Below are 23,638 nucleotides of genomic sequence, written 5' to 3'. Positions count from 1 at the left end.
AAAGTCATTAAAACTCAACAAGAGAATTAATCACAAAAGAAATCTATCAAATACCGGTGCCAAGCACTTTTTTCCCCTCCCTGACTGACATCTTTAAAATGTATTTTAAGGTTATTTATTTCATCACACCCAGGGAATAAAAAAATAATAACTTGCAAGCCTCCAAGTTCAGAGAAAGCATAAAAATGTGATTTACTATTTATTATACAGTTAGGCACATGCACATTATACATTGCATGTTAATCTCCAGCGAGCTAAGTTTAACAAACTTGACAACACTACCGCTTGCTAGTGCGGAGAAAGAGTTGACATCTGTTTGCGTCCAGATAGGATTCCTTCTGTGTATTTTCTGGTAAACGGATAGAAGACCGGCTGTTTAAATGGGCAGCCGAACCACAGTGCCCCCTGGTGGAGAAACAGTAAATGCGTGCACTTCTCACAAGATTTTAGAGACACCTAATTGTTACAGTGTGAAAAAAAGTTTCAAAGAAAGAAAAAAAAAAGCAGATAGGAAGAGTTCAGTCCATGCGTGTTTTAATAGATGGAGAGTAAAGAGTTGCATTAAATTCTTCAAAATCACCTTGATCAGACATGGTGTTTGACAACGAAGAATTAAACATGCATGTACCCAGAAGAGTTGGTATTTGGAGTCGAATTGAGAGTCGCATTTGCAGTCAAACAGAGAGTCGCAGAGTATATGTATTTTAAAACTAAATTTATCCCAGTGGATCATCGGGCAGATACACACAGGTGGACTTACTTTCTGAATGCACTATGAAAACGCAAGAGAGCAGATCCCAGATTTTACCAGGGACCAAAGGACTCCATCTTCCCATCATGCCCTTAGCAAGCGCCTCCGATAAGCAGCTTACAGGGAATTTCCTCGGGTCAGACATAAATAGACAGTCTCAGGTTCCCTTAATCCGGGCGCACATCGCTTGCAAGTTAGGCCTCATAAATCTCAAACCCAGTCGAAGCGCACGAAACGAAATGTTCTTAGAAGGCGCAGATACATTAAATGAGAGCTTCGGCACCATGGACTCATTAATCACGCAAACAATACTGACGGCCTCGCGCTGATCTTAAAGGAGCCCCTCCTTTTCTCTGGAAACACCCTCCCTTCACCTCTGGCCACCTTGGGAAGGAGAGAAGAAGTCGGGAATGGATGAGCGCCCCTCGCTCCTTCATTGACGGAGAAGCAACATCGGTAATGGTTCAAGGTCGCTCGCACCTCAGTTGTGGAGTGAAAAGAGCCACAGTTTCCAGCGTTGCTAATCACGTTTTGCTTCCGATGTAAAGTATTTCAAGATATCTGTCAGATGGAGATGATACTGACAAGGTGAAAGTTCACGGGGGCGGAGGTAAACATGCTCACCAGGTGATGAACGGACAAACAGGACATGGATGCATCCCTACCATCGAATAGCATTCAAAAATAAAATAAAACAAAACAAAATAAAATAAAATAAAATAAAATGGTATTAGTAGAAGCTGTTAACAAGAAAAATTTGAAATCAGGATACCAAGTGAATGAAAACACACAGAACACCATGGACACTATAACTCCATTTTTCCGAGGTGCCCACAGCAGGCAAGTCCTTACAGACAGGAAGGAAATTAACCACTGCCTAGGGCCGTGTGTGTGTGTGTGTGTGTGTGTGTGTGTGTGTGTGTGGTGTGATTGAGGTGTCTAAGGATGCAGGATGATTTTTAGAGCTAATTAGATGTTCTGAGGTTGTAGATGTACTAAAGCAACTGGATCACACACACCTTACATGGATGGCTTACATGGCAAAAGTGTTCTGTATCCATTCAGCTGGTAAGATAAAGGAGGCCATGGAAGGCTAGGGGCGGATGGCTCTGCAAAGTTCCAGGGCAAGTCACATTTCCCTGATTAAAGGAGGAGAACAAAAAAAAAATGAACTAACCAAATCACAAGAGTAAACAAATAAACACCAAGACGAAGCGGGGTGCAGTGCTGGTCTCTGGAGACCTGGGTTCAGCAGGGCCCTGGATTTACTTTTCCAAAGGGTTCTCACTCAGCTTTCCTTCTTTCAGATCGGCAGCTAGTGATGAAAATTCTGATTAAAGCGGGTTTCACCCTGACTGCTTTCCTCTCCTGCTCCCCAGCTCCCTGGAGATCCGGATGCAATTATCCTGGAGCATCGCTGCTCTATAAGAAGTCCCCAGGTGACTCTGATGTCCAGCTGAACCTGAGGACCACTGTTGGGGGGGGGGGGGTTGTGAGCCAGCCTAACACCTAGAATACGGTCAGAAGGCAAAGCTGGCTGAGATCAGCAGCCGGCTTCCTAGTTCTCAGAGAATATCTCCTCCTCATCCCTTTAGGTTACGCTGAAGGTATGGCCGAGTTTTCACTGGTTGTCTGTGGGCCACTGTGGAAGGCAGGATGTCGTCAGTGAAATTTACCAAAACCTGCAATGAAATTTACCAAAACCCCCATAGTGTTTCCACTGACAGAGATATCAGAACCAAGTGCCTGCCTTCTTACCACACACAGGTATCATTCCAAAAACACCTTTGATTTTGTTTTCAACTGTGTGTGTGTGTGTGTGTGTGTGTGTGTGTGTGTGTGTGTATACACGCACACACATACACATCCTTGTATATGTTCAAGGAAGTCATTCTTGTTCAGACCTAGAGTTTTATGTGAATTAAATGGGGTCTTCAACCAGTGCCATGTAGGAATCTCCTTTTCCTACTCCACATTACTGCTGCTGAGTAGCTGAGGATATTGTGTCCCCACCTTCACCCCAGCCAGGCCTCGAGTTCCCAGGGCTGGGTTTCAATCCAAGCTAACCATGTGCCCCACCCAGGAGTGGTACCTGCATTGCTTTACTGTGCCGAGAAAACCAAAACCCAAAACAACAACAACAACAACAAAAACAACAAAAAACCCCACAATGTCTTTTACTTTCTTTCCTTTCCCCCTCCTTCCTTTTGGAACATCTATGAGGCCAGAAAATATCGACCCCTCACAGGGCCCAGCACAACGCTGTTGTAACACTCTCTCTGGGTCTGTACCGATCAATGACAATTTTGGAAAACATTGCCTGAATAATTCATCACAGAAGAAAAAAAAAGTGCTTTTGGATGATATGATATTGGTGGGGCTTCCAGCACAAACATACATGTGTTCCTGGGCAGCCCGTCCAGCTGGAAGACAGCTCCAAGTCATTGGGATGGCACCCAAGTCATTGGGATGGAGCCCCCTGTTTTGTAAAACATTATGAGCCATGTACCCACTCCCAGGCATGGGAAGACATGCCCGGGCCTCAGCCAGGTGTTCCAGCAGCATGTGCCTGGCACATCTTGCCACTGTTTGGGCCATGAGGGAAGTGTTACTGTGGTTGACTCTATGTGGCCATATGCAGCCTTGCAACACTAACAAAAAAGACAGACAAAAAAAAAAAAAACAGATAGAAAGGAAAGAATAATTAAAAAACAAAACAAAACAAGGGACAATGGGGGGAAGATAGGGGGAAATGCTAGCTACGTTCTGCACAGAGGAAAACTGAACGACTCCGGGAAAATTCAATGTAATCTCAGCAGTGGAGATGGAGACTTAGAACCTGTGTCAAATGCTTTTGTTTCATTCTGGAGCCTCACACCCCACCCCCAACCCCCTGCAATGAGCAGCCTGGGCCTTGGGAGTGCTGCAGTGGTGGATATAAGTATTAACATCCCTGGGCTGGCAGAATTCTGCATCTCGCAGGTATGCTTGCTGGGATGCAGGCTCATACCCTAGCCTCATATTCCAAAGCCATCAGCACTACCAGGATCTGCTCTTGTCTTTTCTGTTTATAGTCAAGCTGCTCTGTTTATCTTTTCCTGTGCGCGGCAACCAAATTTCAATTGGCTTTTCTCTCAGCTCCCTTTTATTTTTTTTTTCCTTTTTGTAATTGATTTTTTTTAAGCCAAATGCGCCATGCATTTACTTATGATGTTATGCGTGCACGTATATAGTTTTATGTGTGCACCTCTCAATCCTGGTTAGACCAACCCACAAGAGCCTAAGCATAACACCAGGAGATAGACAGTGAGGAGGGGCCACAGCAGGAGGCCCACATTCTCAGCTTCTGAGACACAAAGGCCTTCCAGGGTGTGCTCTCTGGCCTGTTGGTGCTGAGTCCCAGGTTTGCTACAGGGGCTGCAGCAGAAAGACACATGAACTTGCAGGACTACTGCATCATGACCTCATAGCAGCTGTGGTGGCAGGTAGAAGACCTGCACAAGGTCCGGCCAATCAGCCTCCCTGCAGACATAGGGAAGGGGCTCAGGAGGCCATCCCCCTAGCTGAGATGCTTAGAGAAGGTAACGGCTGCTGAAGAAAGAGAGTTTTCTTGAGCATACGGCCTCTGGTAGGTTGCCCATACTCCAGTGGATGGGCCCACATCCACGCACACATGGATGGGTAAAACTGATTGGACTCAGTGGGTGGCGCACGCCTTTAATCTCAGCACTTGGGAGGCAGAGACAGGCGGATTTCTGAGTTCGAGGCCAGCCTGGTCTACAGAGTGAGTTCCAGGACAGCCAGGACTATACAGAGAAACCCTGTCTTGAAAAACCAAAATAAAAACAAAAACCCCAAAAAACAAAAACAAACAAACAAAAATAAAAAACAACCCCAAGAAGTTGGGAGGCATATGTGAGAGGTCTGGGGGTAGTTGGGGGGGAAGGGTAAATATAATCTAAATACACTGTACTCATGTATGAGACTGGTGAATGATAATGAAAAATGGTCTTAACTTTGGAGGAGAACAAGTCTAGGAGGTTAAGACAATCAGATACTTGGAGATCACCATGTGGTGGGAGGAGTCTCTAAAGGAGGTTAGTGAAGGACACAGGAGACCCCACAGCCAGTGCCATGGACCCAATGTGGAAGACAGCAAAGGCACCATGGTCCCTGACATGGAAGTGAGTCCCCAGGGGACCAGGATGATCACGTGTCCAGAGGAGCTGTCTAAGGAGAAAGCAGAGAGGTGGACAGGAGGTGTTTACAAAGAGACCAGTGGAGAGCCAGGCTCCCCGTGGGCTAGCCCCATCTGGAGAGACTACCAAGTTCTCTGCCACCATTTTTCGTATGGAAAAAGAAAGGCCTGGATGGTTTGGATACTTATGAAAACTCAGTTTTAATCAAAGTCAGTTAAGTTAATTATTGACTCAACTGGGATGAAATTTGAATAAGATCACTTTTGCCTTAAGCCAAACTATTAAGAAGCCTCAGATAGTTAATAGACTGAAAGCCCGCAGAATTATTTCTTTAGCCTTTATAATATTCCAGACTCAATCATTATTGCGCCGGTCTCTCAGTGTCCAGGAAGGCAAGGTCACCCAGGTGGTTCCATTTATAGTTAAGCACAAAGAAAGGGTTCCCCATAACACTAACGTCACTCTCATGCTAAATCTTTACAGACCAATGTCCCCTTGCTTCTAGTCACCTTTGTGAGAGACTCTTGCTGAGACCTGGTTCCCTTCACTCTCATATGAGCTCTGAATGGCCTGTGACAAACCTCGCTAATTTGAGAGGCTCGAAGAGGTAAGAATGAACCACAGAACGTGTTAAGCCTCTCAGAGTCTCCTTTCCCACCCCATCCCATGGTAACAGTATTAATGCTCTCTTAAAAATGCCAGAAAGAACGAGGGGAGGGAGAGGGAGATAGGAGAACTGACTGAGAATAGATTACAACAAACTTTGTTCTAAGATGCCATCACGGGGCCGTCGAGATGCTCAGCAGGTAAAGGTGCCTGCTGCCAAGTTGGACAGAGCAGAATTCAATCTTCGGAGTCCACACGGTGGAGAAAATGGAGTCCCACAACTTGTCCTCTGACTGCTAAGTGCACACTTGGGTATATGTGTCCTCCTACAACGTATATATACACTACAAATACATTTTAAAAATTAAATGCCATTATGATACTGATAGTTTATATGCTGATTTAAAATTTTAACTTTAATTAAACATTTTCTTTTCAAATTCCCCTCAGAATATTGGTCTCTTAAATTAATTATCTGGAAGTCTGGTATCTCTTTCTAAGCCACAAACCGGGCTCTCACCCAGCCACAGTCCCACCAAGGCAAGTCTGAGCTCCCACACTTGCCTTGAGCCCCAAGGAACATGTATTTATTAAGCTGCGGGAGACCAAGGGGTAGATATGCCATTTCTGTCCTCAGGCCAGTCATAGAAAGCTAGTCACTGTTATCACCTCCCCCAAAACAGATTCTGAGGCCTCACGAGCAGGGAGCCTGTGACTTAACTCAGAGCCTTTGTTCCTTCACTGTCCTGGTGGCCGGAAGCTGTGTAGCTATGGCCCTGAAGGAAGAGACCAGTCTAGTCTACTTCAGTCCAAATAGCTTCCCATCTACAGCACGCCAACTCTTCTGTTGGGAGCATACACACCTCTCTGGGCACTTAAAAGACAAGGTGACTGTCCTTGAATTTGAGAGGGTGGACACAGGAGGGGTCAGGACAGAGGGGAGTATAAACGATGTGAGCACAGGAAGTTCTCAACACAACAGCAGTGAGTCAGCCCATTGCTTTGTTTGCTGACCTGAGAGCCTCCCCCCCATCCCCCATGAAATCTCTGGTCATGAGAAGTAAATTCAACGATCTTTATTTTCAATCTTATGAAAATAATCTATGTTAACTTGAGAGGAAAAAGGAAAAAAAAACATGCTTGGTTTAAAGTAAAACCTAATCACTTCATCACAAATTAGTGCAGTGGCCAAGCGTCATCGGAGGAGTCTCTCTTTGTAGATGGCAGAGAATATGGAGACCCACGGCCGATCAAGGGTCAACTGCTGAGAGCTCGTCCATTATGGCAGAAAGCCGGGGGACATAATGTGACAGCCACGGGGGACGAGTGGCTACAAAGGAACCAGTGTGCCTTGGGCACAGCTGAGCAGTTGCACGTTAAGGACTCACAGCAGTTGAGACAATACAAGCTGACCTGCACAGGTTCACGCTGGACAAAAATTCCAGCGCGGAGAGAAGGTACTCACAAAGCCCTAGCAAAGGAGCTATGTATGGCCTGTTGATAGCTCCTGGGAAGAATGTCCATTCTCTTTAGGAGGTGTGGCCCCTGGTGGTCAGATCACCATCTGGTGAAGGCCAAATATCCAAGGGTCGATGTGTCGTATAAATTGTACTTGGTAGGTTTTAAGAAAAAGGAGGGTGTAAAGCTGGGTGGGTAGGGAAGTAGATGGATCTAGGAGGGATGGGGGAGGGGTAAATGAGATAAAAATTGCATTGTATGAAACTCTCAATGAACTAATAAAAATAAGAAAAAAGAAACTGTTTCTTTGTCTATGGCTTTCTACCTAGACAGACTCCCCGGGGCAGAGACTCAATCAGCACTCTATTCCCCATCTTTTTAGATCTCCTTTAAGGGCGGGGGGTTGGCCTGCAAAATTATGCTTCTCAGTTTTAAAAATGTAGATCGATGGCTCATCTCCACTTCCCGTCCAAGGGGCCTGACCTCCAGGCTCAGCCACAGAACAAGCGCATCCGTTCCTCTGATGGTGGGAGACCGGGTGGCAGTCGAGTACCCAAGGAGGAAGCCGGTAGCCTCTCTCAGGATGAGCCTGAAGCCCTCTGAATGGCCTGTCACTGTACGATGGACATCAACCTCCTGTCTGCCTCCTACTCAATTGACAGCCCTTCCTCCGGCTATAGGATCTTGACTGTAATTACAGGAAAGGCCATACCATAAGGATGGGGGGGAGGGGTAATTGACAGAGAGCTCCACGTAAAGTCTCCAGGACCGATGGCCCCGGCCTCACGTTGCTGCTGCTTCTTAAACACAAGACCAATGCATAATCCATTAAGCCAGGGCCACGCAAACCCAGGAGATGGGGCTTCTGCACTCTGGGCACTTGTGAGACTCACAGAGGCAGCCCCTGGCTCAACGACCCAGCTCGACCGAGTGCCGCCATACAAATTACCTTCCAGAGGCACAATTTTGCTGTTGTTGCTGTTGGTTTTGCTCACAGCTTTGTGTTGGTGTTACGTTTATGTATCAACCCATCCAAAATGCGGAGGGGAAGACAGCATTTGCAGGCTTTGATCTGAACTTTAGCCTAGCTTCTGGCCACTGCTATACAAGTGGAGAATCCATAGGTACTTGGGAAGAGGTAGCCACCGTTAACTTTCTCAAGTGAAGGCAAAGATCAGGGGCTGGTGAGACAGCTTAGTCAGTCAAGGGCTCGCCAGGCAGGCGTAAGGACAGTAGTATGATTCCCTGGCATCCAGGCTAAAAAGCTGAGTGCAGAGACAACACACACTTATATAATGCCAGGACTCAGGTGTTATACGGAGACCAGCAGTATAGCTAAATCAGCAAACCACATGTGCACTGAGACACTCCATCTCAAAGGCTAAGGGGGAGCACCAAAGAAGACACATGAGGATGCCCTCTGGCCTACACACACATGTGCACATACATGTGTACTTGAACAAAGCTGATGTAATCCCATATCATGCACTGGATCAGAACATGGCCCCAGATGGTTAAAACAAACAAACAAACAAACAAACAAACAAACAAACAAACAAACATTGCCCCTGTCTGTTCCTGGTCTTGCTGTGTACTTTCGATCTCAGGATTCCCAACTCTAAAACTGAGTAATGTGGTATTCGGAGAGACCTGACATGCTATATATTCATAAGAGCTGGGCAAGAATCAGATAAACATCATATGCGTGAATTATGGTGGGTTTCAGTCTTATCTGTTTAATCACAACCTGTAGTAAGAGGAATGATTTTCCTCCAATTTCTCAAAGATTCTTTGTAAAATGACTGGCACTCTGGACATCTGGAATGGCTCAAAGCAAGTGCCCCTGTGAGCTGTAACACAGATGGGGCCACGGATCAGCTACATGGGATGCACATTCATCAACCCGTGTGTGCAGAAATCAAAGTCCAATGAAATGAAAAGGTAAGCTTGCTACCGAAGTGAGCACTGCAAGGCAAGGCAAGGCAAGGCAATGCAATGCAATGCAATGCAATGCAATGCAATGCAACGCAAGAAGAGAAGAGAAGAGAAGAGAAGAGAAGAGAAGAGAAGAGAAGAGAAGAGAAGAGAAGAGAAGAGAAGAGAAGAGGAGAGAAAAGGAGAGAAAAGAAAAGAAAAGAAAAGAAAAGAAAAGAAAAGAAGAGAAAAGAAAAGAAAAGAAAAGAAAAGAAAAGAAAAGAAAAGAAAAGAAAAAAAGCCTTCTATGGAAGCTTCTGAACCAGAGGCCAGAGCAATGCTGGCGCCAGTCATCACATAGAGACCCTTACCATAGACTGTGCTTCGGAGAGTGAGTGTCTAACCCGTGGAGGCAGCGCCCAGCAGAAAGCACCAGTTATTCCCATCTATTACTGGTGGGAAGTTTTTCTAGAAGAAAACTTCTCCCTGGGAGAAGGCTGACCTCCAACAGCAGAAGACCACGGAGAATAAAATACCAAAGGCCATTGGCTAAGAGGCCCCGTTTGTTCTCTGCACAAAGAACCAGGCGGCTTTCATCGGAGTGTCCCTTTGGACATGGAGGACATAGATAGGTTGCTTGCTGAACATGGAGGAAAACGTGAGAACCCACATCTGTAACCACAGCACCAGAGAGCAGAGACAAGCAGATTCTGGATCCCAGGGGACAGCTGGCCAGGGGACCTGGCTGAAATGACAAGCTGCAGTTCAGTGAGACCCCGCCTCAAAATATAAGGTGGAGAAGTGATTGAGAGCGTTACCAGATGCCAACCTCAGGCCTCCTCAGGATCGAACACAGGTGAGTGCACACACACACACACACACACACACACACACGCATACGTACACACTCACACATACACACACACACACACACACACACACACACACACGCATACGCACACACTCACACAGGATGTCACTTTGCTAGGATGATAAGGAGGAATGTCTCCCATACTAAATAAGCACTATAGGTAGTGACTCCTTGGATTAGTAGTCTGGATGGCTGAATAGTTAGTGATGTCCTTCTTGGTATCCCATGTTCCACTTGGGATATGGAAGCATTTACCCTGGGAACCCATTGTTCCCATGCCCATCCCCCAAGCACTTCACACACCGGGCAATGGGCTACTGGTAGGTCATAAGAAGATACCTGACGATGGGGATTAAAAAAAAAAAAAAAAAGACAAAGCCAATTCATTCGCATTCTGATTGGGTGGTGCATACTCTCTCAGAACCAGTTACTTCCTGGATAACTTTGTTAAGACAATTTGAGTCACTCAGGACATGTAAGCGGTACAATAAATTTCTCTGAGCTAACACAGGGACAAAATTTAAGTATACATCCAGTCTCCCTTGACAGTGAAGAGATGGAGATCTTGTAAATAACTCCTGGGGGCCGGTCCTAGTCTTCGTCCTTAAGGTCAAAGATGTCTCTGATCGGGGCCATGGTCTTACATGCCAAGGAGCCAACATTCTGACTGCTACCCGCGATCCATCTCATGTGTACGGAATGTTGAATATTCTAACTCACTGTGGAGTGCATGTTGCATCTAGATGAGGAGGGCAAGGCTAGGAGGCCACAGGAACGGGTTTAGTTGCTAAAGAGTTACTGAGGTGGTTTCTCCAGTAGGCCACGCCGCAGACCAACTTGCCCACTCACTGGTGAATATAAAAGATGACTCAATTGGAAGGCACACACATAAACACACCCTCATGATTAAGGCCTCATCCAACTTCTACTGGTCTCTGGTTCCAGCCTTAAGCCTTCATCCCATCAGCTAGTCACAAGTTGACTGGTTCAAAGATGCTTTTTAATGTTCAGATTTTCTGGTGGTGTGAGCCGATATTTCCTAATCAGATAAGATTCTGTGACTTACTGAATCCTTATTCTCCATTGAAAAGAAGATACCAAGAAATAGTAGGCCTCGTATTTCCACAACAGTGTGAAAGGACAGATAACTAAATGCAACAACTGTTCAATGAACGCCCACGGGGTCATGGGCTAGGACTGCAAATGGCCACACCATGCTGTCCAATAGGCCTCTATTTTACTGGCTAGATGGGATACAGATGAGACTAGGATGCTGGGAGAAGGAGGAAGGAGGTCACTAACAGGCTAAGTGAGGGAAGGTCTCGTCAAGATTTTGTGGGTAAGCCGACACTGAGAACTATATTTTGGTATATCCAAGATGTTTACACTTTAGGCAAGTGTAACGACATACCAGGAGGCAGACAGACAGGAGCCTCAGGGATAGATGACCATGGTGAGCCCAGTTCATTGTTCTTAAAGCGGTAAGTCAGTCATGAAGGCAGACACGGAGGTGGGGGTGGGGAGAAAGGTAGAGTGGACGACAGTCAGGGCTATTCCATAAGCATGGGTGCTGTGGTGACTTTGGTATGGATGTATTTCATGTTTGGTTTTATGAAGCTCTGCTCATGAGGGCATCCCTTCAGACAGTTATGTGGGATGCTCTCTGCTCTCTGCTCATGAGGGCATCCCTTCAGACAGCTATGCGGGATGCTCTCTGAGTTGATTCTTACGCTGGACGGTTAGTAACTTAGCTTGGAGAAGGGAAGGTAGAATCTCCTGGCTTAGACTAAGATGAGTTCTGTCGGATCATATGTTTGGAAACTCGGTCCCCATTCAGTCAAACTTTTCGGGAAGGATGAGGAGGTGTGGCCCCACTAGGGAAAGTGTGTCCCTGGGGCCAGGCTTTGGGTTTTCAAAAGACTCATGCCATTCCCAGTGTTGCTCTCTGCCTCCTGCTTGTGGATCAATATGTGAGTGCTCACCTGGTCCCTGCCACAGTGCCTTTGCTCTGTCACATGGGGTCTAACCCTGTGAAACCAGAAGGCCATGGTGTTTTTCCACAACAGAAAACTGTCTAATATGGGAAGGGGATTGGGGACTCTGCAGAGTCACCATACACAGAGAGCCAAGTTAAAGTCTGGCTTGTTGCAGGTCAGAGAACTTGGAGCACAGAGGCTAGGTATCCAACTAGGTGCTTTGCAATTCTAAAGAGGACAATCAAGCAAAAGTGAGGGCCAAGTGTGCCCCCCCTCAAAAAAAAAAAGGTCAAAAGGTGTCCTGTCTCCTTTCTACTCGGTTCAGCAAACTGAAGGTGTGACATTAGCCCAGTGTTGAAATAGCAGGGTTCATGACCTCCTTGTGAAAGGTGTAAATAATTTTGGAGGCTGTGTAGCAATGGCCAGAAGAGAATTCCATCACCAGAGAGCTTCACTGTTAGAAGAAGCCTGACCAATGGCTGCAGACGAAGGCAGCCACATAAATGACCAGATGCATGGCCAGCACTTGAGGTCAATTAAGATAAATTATGATGCCTTAAAGCTTGTGTGGCCCCCAGTTACTCAAAATCACAAGCCAAACTGAGCTCCACAGTTGAGTTCTACCCAATTATGTCTGATGGCCATGGGAACCAATACTATCACCTAGCAATTTACCTTCCATAGCCTTGATTAAGAAGGAAAATTCAACTACAAATACAAGCCAGCCCAACCCAATCCAAAAGAAAGGAAGAGCCAACAAAAAACCAACAACAACACCGTAACCAAAAAAAAAAAAAAAATCCAAAACCATTCTCCCCCGAATCTGAACAAATCATTTAGTGTAAAAAAATAAACAGAAGTAGAAATTGTCTCTAATAAACTAATATTAGTCTCCCTGGAGGGTTAATTATGTCGCTCAGTATTTTAAGAAGATTGTAAATTGCCAGTTTCAACAGATGTTCTTTTAAAAGAATTGGTTATCTGGGAAATGGCGGGTCTTTGTTAGTGCTTACCCCAGTGGAATATAAACACTAAAATTGTCCCACTATCTGTCAGGCCTGGCACCCCCTCCCCAATTGTTACCCACACCAAGATACACCCTGTGGTTATCATCAGCAAGAGGCAAGTATTCCAGCTGGCACTGTGAGGCCAGCAAGCTGTAGGGGTTTCCAAGGCCAGCTTAGACCATTCCAATATCACGTTGCGTCCCCTTCCTTCTGCGATAACCCTCAGCTCCAGACCTTAGCTTATGGTCATCTCTATTCTGCTTTACTGGGAAGAGGAAGACTAGGTGATCAGAACTTTCTAGAAATACAAGCCTTGCCTGAATTCAGTTTAAGTGCTTGAACATGGAAAATACACATGACTTGCATGCATACACACATATGTGAATCCTTCACAGGAACTGATGAAAATGTAAGTCTTACTGGTAAAGTGCTTAAAAGAAAAAATAAAAAATAAAAAAGGAAGAGGGTTGGGCACAGTCAGTAAAGCCCTTGCCTTGCAGATGGCACACCTGAGTGTGGTTGGTCCTCAGGACCCACATAAAATAAAAGCTGGGTATGGTGCTATGGACCTGCAATCCTAGCACTGAGGTGTCAGAGACAGGCAGATCCCTGTGGATTGATGGCCAGCCAATCTCACCTATTTCATGAGCTCCGGGGCAATGATCCTCTTTCAAAAACTGAATGACACCCAAGGGCCTACATATACACATACATGCATGTACATATATATGATAGCACATGCATCCGTGCACACACACATGCACATGACATGCATGCATCCACACACACATGCACATGACATGCATGCATCCACACACACATGCACATGACATTACATGCATGCATCTGCACACCCATGCATAGGAAAGACAATCGCTTGTCACCCTCTTGTTTTCTCCCAGTTGTCACTGGCACTGAAGTGCAGGTCAGCGGGCGAACAAAGCACAGTTTCTACTTGAATATTCGACCAAGAGAAGAGAGAGAAGACTCCAGACATGGCAGTTCATTATTCTAAACAGGAGGACCTCGGCTGACCTGGGTTGTAGAGGAAACATATGTTCTTGTGTTCCAGCTGGTGGTAGGTGTCTGGCTGCCAACCTCACTTGACCTAACTCTTCATTATCATCCCAGTTAGACTCACTTCACAGATAGGGAAACTGAGGCTGAAGGAGATTAATGACCCCCGCCGCCGAAAGCCTAACAGAATCAGCTTTCACTATTGATCTCCTGGTAACGAGCACAAAATCCCATTGCAGATGGAGAGGGAGGCGTGTAACTGCTGATGCTGACTCTTTCTGAAGGGGCCTGTTTGCCCTGGGATTCCAGACGATCTGCGGAGACCAGGCCACTCAAGGTCCTCCCAGGCAGGGAGGCACAAGCCCAGGGCCCTTGACTGATGGAATGTCTTAACTGGAAATAAAACCCAAAGTGAAGTATACTCCACTTTCAACTGGGAAGCAGCCACGTAGCAGAACTATGGACGACGTTCTAATGGCTTACTTCATATTTGATCTTTTATGATAGCGCGTGTGTATGTGTGTGCATGCATATTTTTGGTGGTGGAGGTCAGAGGACAATCCTGGGTGTCTTTCCTCTGGCACCTTTCACTTATTGTTTCAGGTGGGGTCTCCTATTGGTCTGGAATGTCAATACGTTGACTGGGCTAGTTGGCTAGCAAGCGCCCATCTATTTCTGTCTATCTCACCATCACTGAAACTGCAAGCATGGGTCACTGCCTCTGGCTTTTATGTGCAATCTGAGGATGGAACTCAGGTCCTCAATAGCTGAGTCCCTCCCTAGTTATTATTTAGGTTCATGTCGCACTATTCCTCTATGGATCCACCAGGATGCTCAATTGACACGAATGGAAACCAAGACTCTTAGAACCAATGTCATATACCCAGAGTCACATAGGACCTGTGTGGCCTACAGGAGTATCCCAGGATCACTGTCAGTCCAGTACATCATATACAGTATTTCCAGTGATGTCTGGTAAGCACGGAGTCCCAACAGTGCCCTCCACCGCAGTTCCAGAGGATCCAGGATCAACTGCCTGAGGGCAAGAAGAGAACTCAGTGAAAACTTAAGGTCAGCCCTTCATGGTTTGGAAAGTGGGCTTGAGGGTGATATATGGGTGAGGGGTGGCATTGCTCTAAGAACACAAATATGATCACACCACCTAAAAATGAGCTGTGCAAAATTGGTATCATGGATCAGCAAGGACTTGAACAGTCATGGAATAACATGGCATCTCACTTCTGGACTCTCTGAGTGCCAACACCAGAGTGGCTAAAGAGCTTTCTCCCAGTAAAGGCCTATCTCCCATGGTCCCTCCATCCACATCCAAATGTACCAGGAATACTCCTACCTTTCCAAGATCACACTGCCCAGTTCCTAGGGAGATACACCCACTTACTACTTTGTGTAGAAACTGGCATGTGGCCACAGCATGCAACAGCCTAGAGCACTGGTTCTCAACCTATGGGTCTCCACCCCACAGGGGCTGCCTATCAGATATTTATATTGCAATTCATAATGGCAGCAAAAATTCCAGTTGTGAGGTCGCAATGAAAATAATTTTATGGCTGGGTGTGTCACCACAACATGAGGACCAGTATTTAAAGGTCACAGCATTAGGAAGATTGAGAACCACTGACCTAAAAAGAATAAAATTCTCACCTCCACCTACTTGGGGGATGGATCCAGATGACCCTGAGGCACAGGCAACAGTGACTGTTTAGAAACGTCCTTTTTCCTCTGGTCCAGGCCCAGATTAAGAAGTTGACCTAAGACCGGGCAGTAGTGGCGCATGCCTTTAATCCCAACACCTGGGAGGCAGAGGCAGGTGGATTTCTGAGTTCGAGGCCAGCCTGGTCTACAGAGTGAGTTCTAGGACAGTTTCAGTGTTCTGGGGTCTGGAGATCCTGTGAGCCAGTTGCAGGGAGGGATAACTGCAAGTGGAGAGGCAATCCCATAGCCCCTTGCCCACATGCTTGAAGCACTAAGTCCTTACCTTCTAGAACTGCTTCCTGGCCAAGACAATGCTGACTCTGCCCACTCCCAAGGGATTTATGGAGAGACGCATTTAATTATTGCCACTGGGGGCGGGGGGGGGGGAGTTGCTATTCATGTCTAAGTGGTGCAGGGTAGGGGTGTTAGCAAACTCCTTCCAACGTACAAGTCAGACAGCCACCCAGCAATAGGACGCAGTTTCCAGTGTCAGTAAGGAAGGACCAAGGCTGAGCATCCCCAGTCAGTCCTGAATGGATGAGGCCTGCCTTTGAACTTCCTAGATCATGGTTCTCATGTCCAAATGCTATGCACAAACAGGGCTTTAATGAGTAGATTCCTTCAAATATGTGGGCTGGACCTTAATGGATCCCATTAGTTCAGGCTAACAGGAGAAATGCAGCACGGGGCAGACAATTCCCAGAGGCTGAACTCTGTTGATGAACCTGCTTCATCAGGGAGGGAAACCAGCAGACCCTGGCATTAGACATTCAGGAAACCCAGCACCTGTCTATATCAACACGTTCACAATGAAGAAAGAAAAGAAAGGGGAAAAAAAAACCCAAAAAGGGATAAATTATTTATCAGCATAAATATTAAAAGAAAATTGCAAAACACAGTCTGGTGTCACCCAGCTGTTGTTACGGAATCATCTTGTTATGGCTTCTGGCAAAATGCTGTTGTTCTTAATATCAGGGCGACAGAATTGTCGGGAATGTGCCGCACAGGGTAAATGCGTCTGCCTGCAGTTGAGGGCACTCAGCAGCTTTGCCAACTGGCTCGTCATACCCACGTGGAAAACCGTGCAAAGACACCCCATTAGGAAATAGGAAGAGATGGAGAACTGCACCAGAGCCTAAGATACAATCTACGTTCACACTTGGGTGTGCTGCAGGTAGAGCCAAACCGCCCAGGAAAGCCCGCCGCTCCATTTTCAAAACTTTCATGAACTAGTTAGTAGATATCTAGACTGTTAAATACTAATTATGTGGGTCAGCGAGATGGCTTGGTGGGTAAAGGTGCTTGCAGTTAAACTGGAAGACATTGAGTTTGATCCCCTGGACCCAGCTCATAGAAAGAGTGAACTGATTCCTTCAAGTTGTTCTCTAATCTCCACCTGTGCCCTGAGGCACATGCACGCACATGAGCGAGCATATATGTGTGTGCACGCATGCACACACACACACACACAAATGTAAAAAAAAAATATATATACATATATACATATATATATATATATGTAATACGTTTTGCAAATGAATGATTAAGGAACAAAGGATACAAAGATGAGAGTTTGTCAAAACTTAACACCTGTGGGTAATTCTAGTATGCTTGATTGCAATATATACTCTAGGTCTTGCTGACATGCATTGTATCTGTATAGCAGAACTCCTACTGTGCACGTACTGGTGTGAGACTGCACCAGTTTTTGCAACTTTACATTCAATGACCTTATGTTGGCAGCCTGAAATCAGCCAGGGCCATGGGCATTTATACCCCAGTAAGAAACACACTCCCCACACCTGTGCTGGCACACTGTCACTACCAACACCCACCAAGAAATCAGGTGTGTGGCAACAGCATCCACAAGAGACCTTGCTTCCCAATGAAATGCTCATGATTCCAAGTTTAGAAAACTCCTGTCAGCAGCCACACGGGCTCCGAGGGAACCACGAAGTTTTAATAAATCTGTGCGATAATAATTAAACACTGTAAATAATTCATCTACTGAAGGTCCCTGACTGGTCCTTCATGCCTTTGTAGAAAAGTGAACCATGCTGACATTCTGAGTAAGGCTGGCAGAAGACGAGCACGCAGGACTGGTGGGGAAGCGGGTTTGCTCAATAATGTATGAAGTCCCATACTGGGAAGGGGGGACCCTCAGGAAAGAGGCTCTGTGGCAATCTGTCTTTCATCTGGAGCCGACCTTGGGGCCGAGGTGCTGCCCTGAATCCGAGGCACAATGGCTGGCTTGTGAGCAGATATCCTTCATGCGGAGAGCAGCACTCTTGAGACACGAGACTAAACAGACCCACGCTGCGAGACAGGGTCCCCTCGCTGCTACTGAGAGATCACAGTATACATTAATCTAGCAGGTTGCTGAATAACATTTTGAAGGGGGAATTACAAAGTTGAGCAATCCCATCGGGAGGCCAAGTGACTCTCCCACCAAAGGGATCCAGTTGTTATAGAAGCTCTGTGTGTGTGTGTATGTGTGTGTGTGTGTGTGTGTGTGTGTGTGTGTTAGGGCGTGGGGGCTATCTTGAAGAGTCTGTACCCAAGAACAAACCAGAAACACAGCAAATCAAGGAGTTGGGTGTGCCTTAGTTGAATGAGCTAAAATTTCACATCTATTACCCAAACTATTGCTTTTAACTAGCTTGCAGTTGGGCTAGAAGGGCATGTGGCTTGAAGAAACTATGTTTGTGGAGTCAGGGGTCATAGACAAACTGTATTTTTGCAAACTAATTTTGCAAAGGAGTTTAAATTGCTTTAAAATTAGTTTATAGGACAGCGCAAAGCACCTGCCCTCAAGCTTCACAGCCTGAGTTCATTTTCCGGAATCCAGGGTGGAAGGAGAAAAACCTACTTATGAACGTTGTGCTCGGACCTCCACACGGGTGTCATGGTGTGTGCATGACCACATAATACATACATACACACACAATAATAACATACTTGAAAATAGTATATTAATTAAGAGAGACATAGAACACATTGCCTCCAGCCCCATGTATAGAGGCGAGAGGCCGCCTGCTGATGAGGGAGCCAGGTGGAAAGCCTGCACACTGGTTCGGGGTATTCAATGACAGCAAGACCCTGAACAACTGCTCTGTGTTTGTGGGCACCACTGTATGGCTGAGTAGAGCGTACCTTACTCTGTTTACAAGCTGCGTGGAGCCAGGAGAAAAGAGTCATGCACGGAGAGCCGCCATGATGGAGCTGCTGGAGAAAGGGAGTGTGAAAGACAGTCTTCCTTCACTTCACGCTCAAGAACGCGGCTTTCAGAATAGAATGGCCATTGTGAGCACAGTCACTTGCTCCTGAGGATCTCGGGTCTATTCCCTGCAGCTCGTTTTCGGCAGGAGACTGATGGGAAGGTGAGAAGCTGCCCCCGGGAGCTCAGCCTGCATCCGCTCTCGGTCTCCATGCAAACACCATTGTTTCCCAGCCTGATTATTATTAAATTGTAATGTGGACCCAGCCTCTGCTTAAGCACCCGCGATGATTAGACTACAAGTCAATTGTGGGTAACACGCAGATATAAATGCGGCTAATAAGTTTTACTGTAATGATTAATCAATTTATGAATACATTATTTAAGCTAATAGCTCAGGTAGGGTATCTTAAACAAGTTACAGAGCGCATCGACCAATTCAAACTCCAGCTGCCGGATCAATAACAAACTGTAAGTAAACTCTGGGGGGGTAAGCACACTAGCAAAAAAACAAAAAAAAAAAAAAAAAAAACAAAAAAAAAAACAAAAAAAAAACGCAAACAAAAGAGTCTTAGAGGAAGAATGAAGAAAACATACAATACTTTCAATTTGAAGACAGATGCACAATACTTTAACATATGCCAAAGATTAAAGGGAAAAGATTACAAAATTATATCACTGCAAATTTTGTTGCTGTGACAAATTAAAAGCAGTTCATACCAGAAACACACACAGGTGCAGACCGGTGAGCACACAGGCACCATGCATTGACAGTGATGTTGATTCTTTAAAGTAATGAAGCCTTGGGCTCATGTCACTGTCTGTTTATCTATAGCTGTCCCTTTAATGGGAAAGGAAAAAAAAAGTATGCTCAAAAAGTAGGACCAGCAAATTTTACTGAACGGGAGCCATCTTCCAGCACAGTCAAGGGACACCTGCTCTTCTCCAGCCAGACATCTCCCCTGGTGCCAACCAACCACAGCGAGTTTTGTAACAAAGCAAACCTTTATATCATAATGCTGTCCCATAACTTTTTTTTAAATTAGGGCTAATTAATGTGAGTTTAATAAATAAACCAAAAAGGGCCTTAATTTCCAAAGGTGGGCTATTTCATCAGAGCTTCAAGCGATGGTGCATTTTAAAAAATTAATTAGTATCTTGTGCGATCGGCCACACGTTATTGAATAAGTAACAGCGGCTAAGTGAAACAGATGAAATATTGGTAAGCGATGCAGCCACAGTATAAGTATGTGCAGTGGGTCAGAGGTTAATCCCTATTGATTTTCCAAGTCTGCGTACAGCACCGCTGGGAAAGACCGGTTCAGTTGGCAATCAGCTAGCACAAATACATTATAAATCTTACTGTCCGCCTCCACTGACCACTGTCACTTACTTCAGTTGCTAAAGACCATTAAAAAAAAAAAACTACCCAAAAGGGGAGAGGAGGAATTCTACCCACTTTAAACAAAAAAGTAAACCTTGAGGGAGTCCCCGATACTGGACAAAACTTTTGGGGTGAGCATTGCTCAACACAGAGGCCCCTCTTCCCGTGGAGCTGGCTTCTCTCCCGGAAGGCAGAAACTACTATGTCATGCTCTTCAGGATAAATCCATTTCAAAGAGTCAACACAGACTATTGTTCCCTTAAGCTTCGACAGCAAACTCAAAGGAATTCCAAAATGCCTTTCCCATTTGAAGGTCTGGAGAGAAAGGGAAGAAGCCGGATCTTTTCATTGGGATTGTTTAAAGCACCTACAGGTTGGTTTTGCACTATAGAGCTCAACCTTTGAGCTACTAAACATGAAGCTGAATGCGAAGCCCTTCCCACGCAGGGAGACGCACTTCTAGGTGCTATTTTTATAAAGTGGTCCCCAACACGCGTAAGCTTCATTCCCTGCAGACTTAAGACACCCGCCCCCATCTCTGGAAATAACTTGACCACATGTATAGTTATGACTTCCCTTCTTTACTGAGACCGTATCATGGATCTTCTGTGTACCTGGCACTCTTGATAGATTCAGGATATGGATGAACAAGATGGGTCCTCCCCACCCCATCCACAAAGAGAGAGAGAGAGAGAGAGAGAGAGAGAGAGAGAGAGAGAGAGAGAGAGAGAGAGAGAGAGAGAGAGAGAGATACAACACAGTCCCGGGAAGTGTGTTGGTGCTGGCAGGCAGTCTGTCATTTACCAATGGTGTGACATCCAGCTGGCCATCAGACCTCCCTGAAACTTAATTTCCTTGCTTACAAGTGTACAGCAATACTATTATTTGCAACTTAAAAAAACTTAAAAGCACTTGATACAGGGATAAATATTCAGGGAGTGTTGGTTATTAAAAAGTTATTTGATGCCGAGCAAGAACATGAGTGAAGTTTTTCGACCTCTTCTTTGTAGGTGGGATTGTGACATTGTGGGGTACGAAGTGGCAGAATATCCATTGTCCCATGCCACACGGGCAGAGGTCTCCTGTCCCCCAGGTCACCACTTCTGAGAAACAGCATGGTGAAGGACATGCTTGCAAATTACTCTGTGGAGCTTTTTAAAAGTGCCCTCAAAAAGCATAAGGAAGCAAACTGTTATCAGAAATGCAGATGTTGGCTGGCTCAGCGTGAACCAGGCCAGGAGACATGGAGAACTCTTTGGGTAAAGATTGGGTCCTTTCTGCATGGAGACTGCAGGATTTTACTTTAAGACTCAAGCCCTAAAAGGATGCATGGGGAAAGGTTCACGGGTAGGTGTTATATCTACATACAAATGCAGCTTTGTTGGCATTTCCATGGCATGTGTGTACGTGCACACACACACACACACACACACACACACACACACACACACTGCAATCTACGCATACCCTCTGCTCTAAGCAGAAGATATGACATTCTTGAAATGGCTAGAGTATTTTAGGGGGAAACTCTTATCTTCATCTTTTTCAGAACTCTATCAGCTAGCTTCAGTGTACTCTTGTGTTAATGTTGGAATGCATTTGAGGGGGAAAATAAAGCTTTCAAGACCTTTAAATTGAGGGTTGGGGGCTGGGGACAACTGTCCTGAGTTAATGACAAATCACACCCAGCAAAATCTCCCCCAAAGCAATTCTCTCCGCCATTTTATGCCATGACCCTATTCCTTACAGAAGCTTGCCTTTGATGGTGTCCAGGTCTCCTGGGGGAAGTGTTTCAAGTTTTTCGGGGTAGATAGGGCAGAATCACAAACAGACCTGGAAAGACTACCAAGTCTATCTACAATCCCCGAGGCTCCAGGCTGATCTCAATTGCTAGCTTTCATCAGTTGGAAAAATCTTAAGGGCACATAGGGCTCCGGAAACCTACTTACTTATTTACAAATTAAGAGCATGGATCATTCTGTTGGCTTCTGTCTCTAGGCATGGCCTAGAGTCACAATGATGCTCATCTTTTAAAAACGGGATACATTTTATTTATTTATTTATTTATTTATTTATTTATTTACTAGCTTAGACTTAGTGAAGATTGTGTGTGTGTGTATGTATGTATGTGTGTGTTGTGCATGTGTGACACATATACAACACACACACACACACACACACACAGAGAGAGAGAGAGAGAGAGAGAGAGAGAGAGAGAGAGACTTTCTTCTAAGATCCAATCAAATTGCAATGTCTTTACCTTGAACCAACTGAAAGGCTCATGTGAAGAACTGGCTGTGTAAGTCTACCCTTTTCTTACAGCTTGCCTGGGTTTCTGTACTGGGTACCTCCTGATGTGCTGGTCTGGTCTCTGTGAAGAAGTCTTTCCAAGCCCCTCTTTAGTTTGTGAGGAGGTTTCATTTGAAACAAAACTATCTATATCTCAACCCATTTCACACTCATACACATCCCCTGGCACCAACAGAATTACAGACATTTCTAAAAAAACAACCCACTAAAGTCCATGGAGAGTGGGGAAGGAGTGGTGGCTCTGCCATGGACCCTTCGCCTGGGGTCTATCCACGTGACAAGCTGATTTTGCAGTACCTTACACAGCTTACACACACAGCTCCTGACCATCAGAGGCCTCACACGTCAACATATTTGTCCTGTATCCATGAAGAATACAGTCTTTTAATTGGGAATCAACATGCAGTCACTGAGAGTCGATGGCCTGAACTGTCTGAGTTGGAGTCCAAACTCTGCTAACTCCTTGCTGGGTGTATTTGCTTCTTCGCCTATAAAATACGCACCGTAACAGTACAGCCTCATAGGATACTCAAAAAAGATGTGCATGAAACACAGGCGAAGCAAATGAAAGCGTCTGTGCCACCTGCTGAATGTGCCCATATTTCCAATACTGAATGGAAGAGGTTGATGGATAAATGTGATGTATACCCTAGGAGACATAGAAGCTTTGTTTGAAATGGTCCATAGTGCCCAGCCACATGGCTATGGGACACGTGACACAGGACTAAGCAACTGAATTTCTAATTTTAATTAGTGTGCGTATAAACAGCCACATGTTACAATGACCACCATACTGGAAGACAAAGCTCTTCTTTTTCTTTTTTTTATTGGTTATTTTACTTATTTACATTTCAAATATTATGAAGACAAAGTTCTTGAGGGTATACTGTTCTAATACTGGATGGCTGACCATCCATTAGCCTATTGGAAGGATGTGTGGCAGCTCCTATAAGGGTAGGCTCTGCCTTCAGCCTCATGGTCCTCTTGCCTCACAGTGGGAAGATTCATTATTGTTGCCTTTGGCTTCTCTGTGCCAGAAGCGGGTAGGAAACAAGATGGCACTAATGGGTCAGCATTACAAGAAGCTTCTAATATAAGGCGAGCTCTACTTGGGCTTTCTTTCTCGATTTGGGTCTAGAATCCCAGATGAATCTGGCCTCTAACCATGGCCTTGCATCCCAGGCCAGATATTGCCTTTGTATTTGGTGCCCGGAG

At 45.5% G+C, this 23,638-nt stretch overlaps 1 protein-coding gene across 8 annotated transcripts in view; it reads right to left on the bottom strand.

Moving 5' to 3' along the window:
• The window catches only part of Wwox (WW domain-containing oxidoreductase), a 913,078-nt gene that overhangs the window by 580,740 nt on the left and 308,700 nt on the right, over positions 1–23,638 (bottom strand). Inside the window, exon 9 of one of the 8 annotated variants that reach the window (XM_006531511.4) lies at positions 2,558–14,835. The exons of the other annotated variants lie outside the window; for them this stretch is intronic. Within the exon in view, the coding sequence (XP_006531574.1) occupies positions 14,734–14,835 (102 nt within the window). The 3' untranslated portion in view covers positions 2,558–14,733. Of the gene's footprint in view, positions 1–2,557; positions 14,836–23,638 lie in introns of those variants that run through there. 8 annotated transcript variants of the gene reach the window in all.

Source organism: Mus musculus, chromosome 8 (assembly GCF_000001635.26).
Source record: "Mus musculus strain C57BL/6J chromosome 8, GRCm38.p6 C57BL/6J".
In the NCBI taxonomy this organism is placed as follows: domain Eukaryota; kingdom Metazoa; phylum Chordata; class Mammalia; order Rodentia; family Muridae; genus Mus; species Mus musculus.
The sequence above is the reverse complement of the archived record's forward strand: the minus strand, read 5'-3'. Positions and strand labels throughout refer to the sequence as shown.